This window comes from Coturnix japonica, chromosome 1 (assembly GCF_001577835.2).
Source record: "Coturnix japonica isolate 7356 chromosome 1, Coturnix japonica 2.1, whole genome shotgun sequence".
NCBI lineage: Eukaryota > Metazoa > Chordata > Aves > Galliformes > Phasianidae > Coturnix > Coturnix japonica.
The window spans coordinates 11,840,497-11,855,586 of NC_029516.1; the positions used below are offsets into that span (position 1 = coordinate 11,840,497).

At 37.3% G+C, this 15,090-nt stretch overlaps 1 protein-coding gene across 3 annotated transcripts in view; it reads right to left on the reverse strand.

Moving 5' to 3' along the window:
* Positions 1 to 15,090, reverse strand: part of RELN (reelin) — a 251,068-nt gene that overhangs the window by 118,669 nt on the left and 117,309 nt on the right. For all 3 annotated transcript variants that reach the window (XM_015884323.2, XM_015884245.2, XM_032442336.1), the window contains exons 7-8: positions 14,531 to 14,627; positions 9,755 to 9,806 (exon numbers count right to left, since the gene is read on the reverse strand). In XM_015884323.2, coding sequence (XP_015739809.1) covers positions 9,755 to 9,806; positions 14,531 to 14,627 — 149 coding nt within the window. The remainder of the gene's footprint in view (positions 1 to 9,754; positions 9,807 to 14,530; positions 14,628 to 15,090) is intronic.

Sequence of the window (15,090 nt, forward strand, 5' to 3'; positions counted from 1 at the left end):
CCTTTTCATAGGCTTCTAGCTGAAATCCACAGATTTTTAAAACTTCTGAAAAATGCTGATGTAGAGACAACCTTCACAGGTATCATGTTAGATGATACATTTGAAGCTCTGACAATAATTTTTGACTTAGTGAAAACTATAAGAAGTAAAACAGCTTCTGTTCTAAGACCCAACTATTTCCACACATTGCATAATCTGAAACATTAATTTATTTTGCCTACGCTTCATATGCTTTTGCCCTAAGGGTAATAAAATAAAATTTACTTAAAGTTGAATCCTGGCACCAACACTGATAGGAGGTGATTTTGTCTGGCATAGCGTAATAAAACTGAGCAGGTTCTGCCTGCTGCTTCATTAGTTCTACCTAAGTCAAAACTATGCTTCCCAACTGCTTTCTTACATGTGCTGGAGGATTCATAACCTGTAGCCAGGACCCAACTAGCACTCACCACATGTCCACCTGAGATGGAGATATTTTAATTTCCTGTAAGTCTCATTAAGTTAATTTTCGATGGCTTCAGTGCCATTATTAGTTAATATTTTATGCACCTTACCTTTTTAAAACATCATAGAGGTAAAGTATGAAGAATATTTAAGGAGGAATGTAACAAGGGCACTTCATAACAGGTATTTGCAAACATGTACTGGTATATTTGTATCCAGGCTGACAATAGCAGGCAAAATTAATTCAAGACTCACTGCATCTTTGCCTCCAACTGTGTCAGATCTGCATAAATCTGAGTCACATGGCTGTTGGTCTCTAAGATTTGTTAACAGCGCTGTGTAGAAGCTGGTGTTTTGTTGAGATAAAACTGGGTGCCATCTGCAAGGGAAGCAATATTTTGCTTCTTTATAGACTGTGACATCCTCTGCCTCTTGACAACCTCTTGATAGTTCCTGCAAGTGCTTCAGTGGATAAGCAGATGAGATATCTAATGCTGGCTCTGAGAAGAATGAGTCTAATGTGCAACTGTGCAAGAAAAACTCACATGAAAATTTGTAGAAGGGTTTGATTATGTCCTAACTGTAGTCTGAATGGGAGCTCAGAAGACTCCTGTTTATCTAATACCAGAAGATTGTTTTTATTCATTTTGTTAATGTGTTGAATAGTGATTAGTGTTTGCTAAGGATTATGATTTGCTGATATCACTTGAATTAAGCCAGACAGAACAGGATAATACAGTGGTCGAATTTGGCTGGCTCGCTAATAGTCTTTTTCCAAATTAATGAACCATACAGTCTGGTAGAATGAGCAATCAATGGAAACTGAGGTGGCTTTTTTTTTTTTTTTTTTAGGAATATGTGTATGTTGGCCTCTAATCAAGAGCCAAATGATTTCAACCATATTTTAAAAATGAGTGTTCTGTTCTGACTACACAGGAAACACTAATAGAAAAACATGAAACTCACTATTCGTACCATACTGCCTCTGAGCACTTTCTCAACAGAAGGTCACATGAATATTTTTATTTTTCCTTGAAGCCACAGTTTTGAACTGCAAGATGAACTGGGTTCTATGTTGTAATCTTAGTCTACTTTTTACTTGAAAATAATAGAATTCTTTTATTGGACTACTTGTTTCTCCCTTTCAAGAAGATTTTAGCTCTCTGTGCCACTGTGTATGTTTTGACAAACAATCCAGAATAAGCAAGTGAACAGAGGAACAATAATGTCATTGGTGTTTGCCCTTGGTAAAAATCAGAGCTACTCTAACTTCTGTGAAAGTTATGCATCTTGAGATGCAGTGTCTCAGCTGCTCATTTCAGCAGAATTCAGAGAACAGCTAACTTTATTCTACTGACAGATTTGGGCTGATGTCTAAATTAAATGAACGTGCTTTTAGCCTCCGTCATAAAATCACATAAGACTGGAGGAATAATTAGTAAATTGAAAGAGAAATTAATAAATATGTTTAAAATTAGTAAATACATTCTCAATTAGTAAATGCATTAATTGAAAGGCCTTTGGAACTGAAGTCCTAAAGATTAATTGAAGGTCAAAGCCCCACTGGAAGCCCTATCAAGCTGTACCCACCCAAAAGGCGGCCTTGCTCAGAGCAGGGAACCTCCCATTACCCCTTTCCACCCATATCCTGACAGTGTTATCAATAACAGTGAATGTACTTTTCGTGAAGTAATCCAGCTATTAAGTATGAAAAGTCTGAGGAAATACTTCTCCGCCTCAATTTCCTCTTGGTCTATTTATGTTCAGAGATACGATGCGCTTCCTGCACTCACAAAAATTTGTTCTCTTCTAGTGAACAAGATAGACCACAGTTCATGTTGCTTTTTGTGCTGAGAACACTAAGAGAAAAATAAGCTAAGCAGAAGGCTGTATTTCCCTTCTGCCAGTTTCCAGTTTATTCTGATGTTCTGCAATCTATAGCACAACTTTCTAAGCTACAGCCAGCAGGTATGTGTTGTCAAATAAATAATGAAGTGATGCTTCTAAATTTAACCACATTCTTAAATGCACTAATAATGTTTAGATTTCCTTGCTGAAGGCAAAGGAAGTAAAGCTGTTAATATTTGGATGTGGACACCCATTAATTACAGCTACTGCAACAATAATGTCATTAGCTCCCCAGAAAGACACTTACCATGGTCCTTGTGTCTGACCAAATAGTAAGCCGTACAGTAAGTATGTATTTTCTGATCACATACCCATACTGTATTTTTTAATATTAGTGCCATTAAATGCTTAATGTCAGATTATGGAGAGGTCCCCTGAAAGGGTGACCTTTCAATGAAGCAGGGCAAAATTTTAATTATATCATTTCAATATTAAAGTAGTTATTAACTGGCAAATTAACATGTATTGGTAAGAAGAAGAGGCCTATTGCTTAACTCTGATTAGCAACCTGAGCAAAGGTCAGTTATCCTAAATTTAACCACAAGGATGTGAAAATACAGCAGGAGGGTATATAGTGTTTTGTTTAGATCCCAATAGTAGTTCACTCCAGAAGGGCTGTACCAAAAGCACAGAGTGGTCTCATAACTGCTGTGTGAAAAGTGGCAACCTGAATATAAAGACTTGAAAGTAGTTTTCTTTCCTGCTTTAATGAAATTCCCTTTCACCAGGAAAATTTGGGAAATATTTCTTTCTCAAGCCAAGTCTGCAGTTAAGGTGTTGTTCATTTCTGAAAGCCTAGAAAACAAATTGCCTGTTGTTAACTTTATATGTAGGTGAGTTATAACTGGTTGGGTGAAAGCTTTATTTTTATTTTTATTATTATTATTATTTTCAGTGCTTGATGGCTTTTCTATATTTTTCTCTGCTTTTGCTTTCAGTGATGCCCCTGCTCTCCCATTTCCCTTCCCCCTCAGGAACTGCAGATGCTTTGTTTTGGAATTAATTCAAAAATGGACAATTTTAATCATACAACAGTGTTATCCTAATACAATGTTATGAGCAGGATTAAGATGAAAGTCAGCCTGTAATCCGGTATTTATTATTTTCAGCAAACAATTTGGTAATGGCCCACATTTGACCATGTGGAGCTGGCTCTGGCACTTGCCCTGGGCCAGAGCCAAGTCCGACCCAGCTCCCTTATCTGTGCTGCTTTTCATTGCACAATAAATCTGTAGTGCTCACAGTTTAATTCATAGCAGTGGCAGAGAAACCGTGGTAAAGAAGTAATAAAAACAATATTTCATTGTAACCTTGAACTGGCCAAAACAACACAAATCATTTCACCACAAGGCCATTAAAATGTTTTTCAAATACTATTAACTTTAAGCCCTTTTTTTGACCTAGGCATTATCAAGGCAGCCCTTCTTGTATAACTCAGCAAAATCAATAAACACCACCTCACATCTCCTCTCATGCTATGTGAAGTGTGCTAGATGATGTTACTTATCTGTCTTCCTCTTTCACATTAGAGGTAATTTATAGCCTGTGTATCTACATAAAGGACTTCTCTGCCAGAAAGGTGAAAGTTACTGGGTTTCATGTCAGGTAACAGAAGATGACAAATTGAGAAGTAAAGAAAAAAAAATCTTAATGTTGTTTTATCAAGTGGAAGATAGGAAATGAAGCAAACAGAAGAAATACAAATGGCAAATTATATTGTTTTTTGCATTTAACTATATCAAATTTCCAACCTTTTCCCAAATGGCTAGGAAATAAACAAGGGTGTTCAGATGTAAAATGTTTTTACTGTTAAGAAAGGAATGGATTGCAACGTAGCAATAACTGAGCTTCATTTTATAATTTTGATTGCTTATAGAATTGGTACTTCAAATTGCCTAGTTTAAATGCTGTTATTATGCATTATTTAAGCTCAGCTCGGGCAGGGTCCTAACACTTCTATTGGTCAGTTACCTGGTATGAAATCCTTCAAAAACTACATTCTAGTCCAGGAATGCCCTCTGTTTGCTTAAGACAAGATAATCTCTCTGTCCTGGGACCACCATCTCCCTTCCTCCACCGTGTGCCTCAGGGGTTCTCCTTCCCTGTTTGTACCACAGTCAACATGACCTTGTAAATGCACCAAGCACACAAATCTGGTGTTTCCTGGAAGGCGTCAGAGAAGGAGAAACCTGAGTGCTGAGGGAAGTCATCCATACTTCATTTGGCGGCTGAAGGAGGCGGCTCAACATGTCCAAAACATTTGGCCCCACAAATTGTGTTCAGTGAGGTAGTGAGAAATTTTAAAGATGAAATACTCTTCCATGTAGTCCTCAGAAGGGGTTTCTTTTTCACTTTATTTGTCTAGAGACACACGAGTGAATTTTCATAGCAATTCTGAAAAGAAACTTCTCATGTATGCCTGGTTCAGCTGAGGGCAGGTCCAGTGCTACCACATAAAATAGCTACTACAGCATTTGTCAGTCATGGGATAGTTGTTGCTAGTTGTAAACTAAGCAAAAATGAAAATTAAGAGGAAGTAGTCAGCACTTGTTCCTCCCAGCCAAAGTTGTGGCATTCAACAAAACATGTTTGGATGTGTGAATTTCTGTTGGGTTGTCTGAATCCAAGCAGAAGATGAATAAATGATGCAAAAGCAGTACTGTCAGTATAACAGCTGCCACTAGAAATGAAATAAAATATAATAAAAATATAAATGACAAGAGTCTTTGAACTGTTGCATGGAGTCAAATAAGTCTTTAGGCTATTCTTGTAAAGTAATTCATGTCCATTATGATCTTCTCTTTCCTGAGGTTAATAAGGAAGCAAATGTGTTTCTGAAACATCAAATCTTGGCAGTCACTACTAATCTAAAAGGCACACTCATAAATTCTGTTTTAAAAACTACTAGTATGACTATTACTATTGTAGCTTGAACACATATCAGAGTAAAATAGGAGTATTTCCCTTATCTACAGAATCAATTACTTGTAGTTTAATTCTCTAAGATTCAGAGTGGTAACAAACTGCCACTTCAAAAATGAAGGAAGAAACCTAAGCCTGGAGAAAGATGCACCATTTCACTGAAGGTGATGAAAACGATCTGTGCTTTGTCTTCAACAAACATCAGTGAGATCCTTAGTCCGTAGATTTACAGAGTAAATCAACTCTGGTGTTAACCCTAGGGACCTCAGTGGTTCAAAAAGAGTAATAGAGGCTTCTGTGTTAATGATTCACTAACCTGCTGTCTGAGGCAAGGCAGGGCATGACATGAAAACCCTTTTGGAACCATTATGTCAAAGATCTGCATCCAAATCAATGACCCTTACTCATACGCTAATCAAAAGCAATCAATAGCATATTTTAAATTGTTTTTTTTCTATTGCACTTGTGAAAGACTGTGAAAAGAGGAAGCATTAAAAATAGGTTGTAAATATACTAGACCACACAGAAGTTCTTGATATGTGAGTTACACAGGGAGCTTTCCTCTTAAAAAGAAATGATGCTATAAATATAAAGGTCAACAGAATTACTCTTCAGTTAAGTAGTGTTCATAGTCTGATTGATTTATAAAGCTAAAGACTTTTAAAATGAAGACAGTGGTGACTGCTCTACCAGGAAATAAAACTGTAAGAGTGAAATACCTTTCACTGTTGAGCATGTTTGGAGAAATGATTAGCTCTATTACCTGTTTTTGTGATTAAATGATGAGCTTGTCAATGAAGTATTTATGCATGTGAAAGCAGAAAGTGTAACATGTTACTTTCATTTAGGAAATAAATTAATAAAAAATAGAGAGAATCACAGAATTGTTGGGTTTGGTTGGAAGACACCCCTGGAGAACATCTAGGCCAACCCCTTCTAAAGAAGGTTCCCTACAGTAGGTGGTAGAGGAAAGTGTCCAGAAGGATTTTGAATATCCCCAGACAAGGAGACCCCACAACCTGTCTGGGCAGCCTCTTCCAATGGAACTTCCTGTTTCTGCAGACAACTATTAAGATATTAAGAGAGACAAACAATTTGTAAATATTGCTAGAAAATAGAGGGGGAACAGTTAACAGTGTGCTCTAATAATGACTGAGCATCTTTGGATAATACCATAAAAGTTAAAAAGAATTTTAAGATATAATCCTTTCTTACAAACATTTTGCATTTATCCAGTCAATGACACTGTCAAATTCACCCTGCTTGTTGAGAAGTGCTCAAGATTTTTCACGAACAAAGCTGAAGAATGAGTGCTTTCCTTATCAAGTTAGTCCAATTTTCCAATACTGTTCAGAAGTCAAAAATGACCCATCAATACTGAAGCATGAAGAAAGAGCTATGGAAATATTTTTTTTTCAAGGAAATTTAATATTCCCTACAAACAGTTTTCATGGTGAGACACACGTGGCTCCAAGGAGCACTTGCATGGGAGGACAGGCTAAGTGTTGGTGCTCATCAGCTTCCGCTTGGTGTTTGACACACGCACCGCAGAAGAAGGAGGGCTGCAAATAGTCTGACAATTCTGAACGCCCACGTAGAGCATGCACAGCCACATGTATCACAGACGTGGGAGCATATGCTTGAAGAGGATGCCCAAGGAACAGTGCCACTTGCACACCTGACACCTTGGCATTGCTCCCTTAAAGTCTTTTCTCTTCCCCTTACAGGATTCCATGAGTAGCTTTCTTCCCACGTCTACCTCTGTTATTAATCTCTCATTACTATCTAGTCACCTTCCATCACATGGGCCTACATGATTGACAGCTCACATTCATCCCTGGAGAAATCTAGTGGCTTAGCTAAGGGGAAAAGCCTGAGCTTTGGAGTGAGTAAGAGAGAATATTTCAGCTAACAACTCAGGCTAACATCTGTGTAATATCCTGCAGTCCCAAGTTGTTGAACTAGACTTTCTGGCCCATGGGAGTCCGAAGGTATTGCTTTAAATATCTCAATCAACAATCCTACTGAGTATTGAGGAAACTGCTAGATTTTTTTCTTTCACATATCTGTGCTTGGTCTTGTAGATATGTAGTCATGGGTGATTAAAGATATCTGAAGGAAATGAAATTTTCTGCACACTTGGGCCTACAGTGCATGAATGTAAGCATCATCCCAGCCCTGGACAACAAGGCAATGCCACTGGCTCCGGCAACTCTGAGTGGATTGTAGCATGGCAGAGACATGAGCTCTTGCTCAGAAAAGCTACAGTGCATTAATATTGTCCTGTGTGCTGAATTGGGCTTACTAACTACCTTTCCATCCTAATTAAGGCTTCATCTTCAGTGCTCCTTTTGAACTCTATTGCCCTTCAGAATACAAGGCTACCAGATGCATAGCACATTAAGAAAACTACACAGAATATCAAGTAATGAAAAATTCACTAGGATCTTATCCTCTCTGACCATACAGAGAGTCATGATGTAATCAAAGCCAATTTTTTTTGTGCTTCATTTTCCAGTCTTAACCTGCTTATGTAGCTGCAAATACTGAATTCCATTTGATAATTAGTGATGAGAGAAATCAAAGGATACGCACTTTCATGTGGCCACAGCTAGGTGAGAAATCTAATATAAAGGCAATCCCAAAGGACTTCAGCTTAAGCTATTCAGTGGTAGATAGAAAGTGTTGAACCCTCTTTAAGAAAAGGTAATTCTCTTGGATGAATCTCTAAATAGGGTTATGATTAATCTGGACATTTGGGAATAAGATGGAAACTGGCAAATGCCTCGTTCAGTTTTATGATTGTAAAGCCAAGTACTGCTGAGCACAGCAGCAGTCTCCTGGCTCACACGGGTTTTTATCAGTTACAAAACCAATCTGTGCTATATTTCAAGCCCAACATAGGCATGCAGGTAATGTGATACATTTTGAACCTAGGCTGAAATTTTATTTACTCAGATGCATATCCACTCTCCTCCTTCTCTATTACATGGGCGATTTTACTAGCTTCTACTTGTACAGTTCAGGATATTGTTACCACACATGATATTTCCTACTCGGCCATTCTTTGACCTTTTTTAATTTCACCTTCCCAGATGATAGGACCAAAATGAAATTTTAGATCTAATTGTTACATGTTTTGGAAATGCAATCCTCTGTATGCCACCTGCAGTGGGACCCAGCTGCCAAGCTGGACCAGCAAACATTCACTGACTATGAATGGTACAGCCACAGGTGTGGAAATGAGACAGAAATGTGTGACTTTAAAAACCCCAGGACTGCTTCTGAGGGTGAATGGCATGTCCTAACAAAGCAAGTGAGTTGCTGCCCTTCCACTGGTTGCTTGAAGCTGCAGGGCAGCTCCAGGCTGTTTTTTTGGCTAGAGGTGCTGGATCTTTGTGCAGTAATTCAGCTTAGGAACAGACACATTTTGCTACCTTTTTAAAAATGGTAATTCTATATAAAAACATATATACCAATCATCAGTACTAATAACACTGCTGTGAGCTGCACGGTGACAAGTAATTTTGCCCTCAAATAGTCAAACGAATGACTTCAGGTAGAAACAAATATAACTGATGTATTTCTGAGCCTTCTAGGATATAGATTTCAGATCCATTAAAAAAAAGAAGCAGCTTGCCAAGCTGCCTGATAGCTCTTATTTCCAACTGAGATTTCCAGACTTTAATCACACATTTGCTGAGATACTTGTAGTGATTTACTTTTTTAAAAATAGGTATATAATTTGGAAATACATATCCAGGAGTCCACAGAGAAAGCAGCTATATTTCTTTCTTGCTTTTTTTATTGAACTATTTGTGTCATAAGAACATTTTTCCTTCGTACTTTGAACACTGAGATTTAACTTAAGGAATTATGTGTTTTCCAAGTTTGCCCTCAGCCCAAGCCACAGCTTCTGCAATAAGCCCTGACTACACATTGCAATAACTTACAACAGGCATTCTAGGTGGTAAAGCATGCCACCACCCTGTAAATAATCAGAATCAAATAGCATCTATTTTAGTTCTCTCCTGCTACCTATTCTGTTTGTATAGATGTGTTAAAAACAGCTTTATCCAACCATAACCTGGAAGACATCAAGGGTTTTAAATATTAAAGAAGAAAAATCCACTTCTGCTAGTTCTATTTTAGAAACAGCAATCACACAATAGAGAAAGAGAAAGGAAGAGTGATTATACCATTTGCCATTGCTTTATAAAATAGATGCAATAAAGATTAATCGATGACTACACCTCCCACCATCAGAGTATCCATTGGAATTGTTCCTTTTCAAAGTTTATATTGTGAGTTTCATGGATTATCAAGAGATGAATAAATGTGCTGTAGTTTTTACAAGATGTTTTTAATCTCTCATGTCAAGTGCCACACCAAAGAACAGTGAAGATGAAACTGAGGGTCATTTTCCATTGCAACAATGACTTTTTATGCTTTCTCAGGTGAAAGACTAAGCCAAACTTACCAAGGGAAAACTGAAGGACAGATGCAGTAGTTGTGTTAAGGCCATTGGTGGTCTACAGGAAGAAAAGCAAACAGCAGAGAGATTGTGTTAGGTCAGCAAAACAGTACATTCATCACTTGTTTTTCTTTGAAAGCATGGAAGGTCTCTGGATACTTAGATCTCCAGTGCATAAAACTATTAATTTCCTATCTTTTCAGGTTGAGTGATTGTGGAGACACTGCTGTTATGTCATTTTGATTATTGATATCTCATCATATGTCATAGTACTTGATTAGTGTATAGGAGATCTAAAAAATGAGGCAACCCTGTCATCTACAGCCAGCTACGATAAACATGTGCATATATAATTGTTTTTATTTACTTATCTTTGCACAGAACAAGAAACAAAAATGATTATAAATAAATAACAAAAATAACATTAAATAAATTGAAAATAATAAAATTAAATATTTAGAGGAAATAATATAATCTTAGTCTTCATCAGTAAAGCAAACAAAAACTTGGTGGTACAGCATAATATACACCAGGAAATTTTGTAGTAGCATCTACCCATCCAACCTAGACCTAAAGACGGGCAAAATACTCCCAGCAGTTCTCTCTGTATTCAGGACACTGCCCACCTGTGTTGCTTTTCTTTCTCCCTTTTTCAATACCTTCATATTTCAGTAGTTCAAATTAGGACAGTTTTATAGCATTATGGTACTGTGAAGAAGATAAAACCACCTGCATTATTTTAAAATTGTTTTCAATACATTTTGAAAGTCAAGCTTAACAATACTGCTACATAAGAAGGAAGCCAGAAGCACTGCTACAAAGACACTGCCTGATCTAGTTGTTGAGGAGCTGAAAACTCATAGCAACTGTTTAGCCAAGAATTAATGGATCATCATCCCAAAAAGAAGAGACTCGACATTTGATTCATTCCCATTTGCAAAAGACCCGGCAGAGATATGATTTATCACCATAAGCAAACGTTGCAGGCTAGAGTGAAAAAGGAAAAATGTACAGAATGAAAGATCACATTAGCAAGAAACAGAAGAAAAAAGGGGAAAAAAGGCACAAATTGATCAGACAGTAAGTTTATGCAATCTTAAAAATGTCATTTAATTAGAAGAACAGTGACAGCAAACGCCCTAAGTAAATTCATCTGATATTTATTGCCAGTGGTGCCTGCAGCCTGGATCTGAAGACCTTGGAATTGTCCTCCCATGTCAGAACCCACAGACCAAAACTTCATGTTATTTTCCATTAGAGTAGTGATAAACACTTCCATTAAGAAATCTGTGATCTGAGGGATGGTGAGGAAACTGAATAGAAGATCAGCAACAACAATAATAAAATTGGTGAACTGCAAAATACAGAATTGAGCTCGTGAACACAAAACTGCCATTTTCTTAAAAAAACTTTTAAAAGTTTTTTTAAATGAACTCATTTATAAATAACCTGGTTTACTATGCTGTCCATTAGCTCTTGTATGGACAGTATCTCTGCCTCCAGGCAATGGTGCAGTACAGCCAAAAGGGCTGAGCTTTGTCCAGTGCTCCTTTGCACCAAGTTAAGGTCTTTGTGAATTTGTAACAGATGGAGACCTGGTCCTGGGAATGTTCTAGTGGGTGTAGGTGAGGATGGGGAGCACTGCTTTTAAATCCGTTTACACTTTTGAGTCACCAGCAACTTTTCACTGAATGACAAAGAACATCAGAGAGATCTTTATTTTCCTTCCTCCACACTGAGAAGAAAAGGGTCCATGAAATGGCTTGTTTTGGCATGAGTTTTTGATGTCTTTTTTTTTTCTACACACACACACTGAATACAGAAGAAAATTTCTTATGTGTTAACACATGGGATCTTCACTGAAATGCACTAAAGATTAGCTGATAATATGGCTACAAGTGCTTTAGGAGGATGAATGAAAATTTAAGTAATTAATCACAGCTATTAATGATCTGTGAACAGATTTGGTGGGACAGATTCTCAACCATTGCAATAATCTCAAATAGCAATTTTCAAATCTATTTGAAAATTTTCCATTATCTGTACATTATATTAGCAGAAAATAAAATTTTTCTCTCCTTGGTATACTTCTAAAAGGCAATTATAGTCTTTAAGCAAAACCAAGGAAGTTGCATTTATATTAACTCTTTTAAAATTGCATTCATGTCCCAATTTATGTTCATTCTGTCAGGATTGATTCAATATTACACATCACATTTATCATGCCAAGTAATAAAGTGCTTTCTGACTTGAGTTATGAGCACCTATTATATTAGCTTACTTTCAATTAATTATGTTATGTTGTGCAAGTTCTAATTTCAAAACGAAACCCTTTATCAATGTTCAGTAGCTCATATTACCAAGAAATTAAACGCTATCATTTATCACAAAAGGCATTCAGAAAAAAATTGTAGAGAATATGTTGAGAGTTGTTCAGGTAATGTTTTAGAAAAGAAAAAGACAAAAACAAAATGAAAACTTCCAAAAACCTTTTGAAAACCCTTGTAAAGGACTGCTAAGTTCAGATGCTCCAGAAAGGAAACCTACTTCTTTTTTCTGAGCTGGCAGGGAGTCTTTAGTAGCTATTTTTCTCTGCAACATCCCTCACACTAAATATCTTTCCAGGATTTTACCAGTGGTTAATTCTCACCAACAGATGCAGACAGTTGGTATTAAACAGCCTCTCCCTGCAGAAGCAGACAGCTACAGGCAGTAAGGAAAGGAGATGGAGGTCAAAGAAGAAAACCAATAGCTGTCACAGTTGTTGATATAATACATTTTGCAAATTCAACTCCTCTTCACTTAGTATTTTAAAGCAATGATGTGGAAAAAGGAGTTGTGAACAGAAACATTTCAAGAGCAATATCAAGAGTGGGTCTCAAAAAACAAATATAGATTGGAGAAGTAAAAAAGGTTTTACAAATTTTGACAGGAAGAGAGAAATTGTTTAGATGCTGAAAGATGGTTACATGTGTATATCAAATCATTTCAACAAAAAGTAGGATTAAAATCTGTGTCCATATTTAAAAATGAACCCAGGTCAAACCTGTGGTATGAGCAGTATCCTGTGCTCATCGCAAATACAAAACCCTTCATAACGATTTGATTTTTTGGCAACATTGCTGTAATATTTATACTTCCATTACTACGCTTAGAGCTGTTCATAAGCATAATTATTTTTTCAGTTGATTATTTAATCACACCACTTAGGCATCATAATAAATTTTTTCCCAAGTTCCTGATGTTATGACAGCAACATTTTACCAAGTGTCAATACAATAGATACAGTCCAAGGCTGGATTTTGAAGTCAATTTGTGATTAATAAAGGTAGGCTAAATTACATATCAGCAGGAAGAACACATCTAATTAGCAACATTTTAAACTACTTGGGACCCTTGGTTTGCTAAATGCAAGAAAGTTATTTTTGAGGAAGTGTTACCTACAAGCAATACTGGAATTTAAAATGAGTAAAAAAATGTGGAAAAAGCATCCTAGTGGTGTGACTTAGTTTCTGTACAGGGCATAAAACAATACATTTCTTCTCAAGGCAGTTAATGAAGCTTAGCATGTTCAGATAGGATTCAAAGTAGCAGAGAGGCAATTTAGCAGCACTGTCAGGATTCCCTGCTGGAGTTGGCTATGGAGGGAATGACTGAAACTCTCCTTTACCCATAAAATGAATGAATTGCTTTTAAATCTGTTTATGCATTTGAGTCACCAGCAACATCTACATTGCATTTGTGCAATTTAGATCTCAGTCAAAGACATAAAATTAAACCCATTCAAGGAACTGTCAGTGTCTAAAACAAGGAGAAGATTCTTGGCCAAAACCTCTTCTGCTTTATGGCACTCTTCCATCTATCCTCTTCAAATAGCTCTCATTAGCCTCTCCCTCCACTCAGAATACTATTGAAAACATGAAAATTAATTTTGAATTAAACAGGTTTTGAGCTGCTCTTGCAATTTTTCAGTTCTTTCAAAAACTCCCATTTTATCTACATCACTGCAGCTAACTACTGGTGTCAGCTGCAGCATGTGGGCATTGGTTATATATCTTTCAATTAATTTCCCCCACCCAGATGATCCCAAGTTAATGCAAGTTGCACCATGTTGTTTCTTTCAGCAATTTTATGGCCAAACTACACCCCAATGAAATTAATTTTGTCATGTTCATCATGACTCAATTTGCTACAAACACTTTCCTTAGACTGGCAGGTGCTTGCTCTGGGCTGCATTTAAATCTCTAAGATGCCTTGTTTGCAAGTGATGTTTTACAACCAAATTAACATTTGTCAACAGCAACAAGAAAAAAAAAGGGACAGAGCTAATAGAATATAAAAAGAAAAATGAACCTTGTCTTTATTTCATTGTCGGAAATAAAAAGATGATGATGACAATTTGACAACAAAGCTCTTTTACATCACCTTTCACAGAATCACAGAATGGCCTGGGTTGGAAGGGACCTCAAGGTCATGAATATCCAAGCCCCCCACCACAGGCAGGGCCACCAACCATTTAATACTTGACCAGGCAGCCCAGGGCCCCATCCAACCCGGCCTTGAACACCTCCAGGGACAGGGCATCCACAACCCCTCTGGCGTTACAGATATTTTAAATAACAGTTATATACTGGCTCAAGAGAGATTCCTTTGCAAAAGATTGCAACCATTTTTGGTTATCAGTCATCTACTGTTTTGGATGTTCCTGTAGTGTTTTTCCGTGGCTTTGTCACCTTTGCTAAAGAGACTGTCTGCTGAACACTAAACCTGCAAAGCACTTACCAGCTCTCGGGGACCATATGGCTCACAGAAATTGATGGCATTGCCATGCATAATCACACCACACTGCTCTCCAATCTCACAGTTGCTGCATTCAGACCTGCAGGAAGAACAGAACACATCCAAAATGGAAACAAGAAACCACACACTGGAGATGGCATCAGGTATGAAGACTGTAAAATAAGAATGTTATATTATGGCACTTGAATCAGACTGTTTTGCTAACATAAGGTCAAGCACCCTAAGTCCAGTGTGCTAAATCTGCCTCTTGATAAAGGAGCATGCAGATAGGTAGATAAGTACTTGCTCTTGACTTCAAAACATGGGTAGGATCAGGTCAGATGAACAAACCAGTGCAACTGAGTCATTTTATTATGCCACTTTATATCACAGGGACAGTAAGTAATTCAGGGGTGTTCCAGTTTTCAAAACTTGAAAAACCGCTTTCCTGCTTTCCTGCATCGCTTCTGCATGGCTTTGGCCATGCATGGCTTTACCACCTTTCTCTCTGGCACAGAAACCTCATTCATGGAAATGAACAGAATAAACCACACTGATCTGGA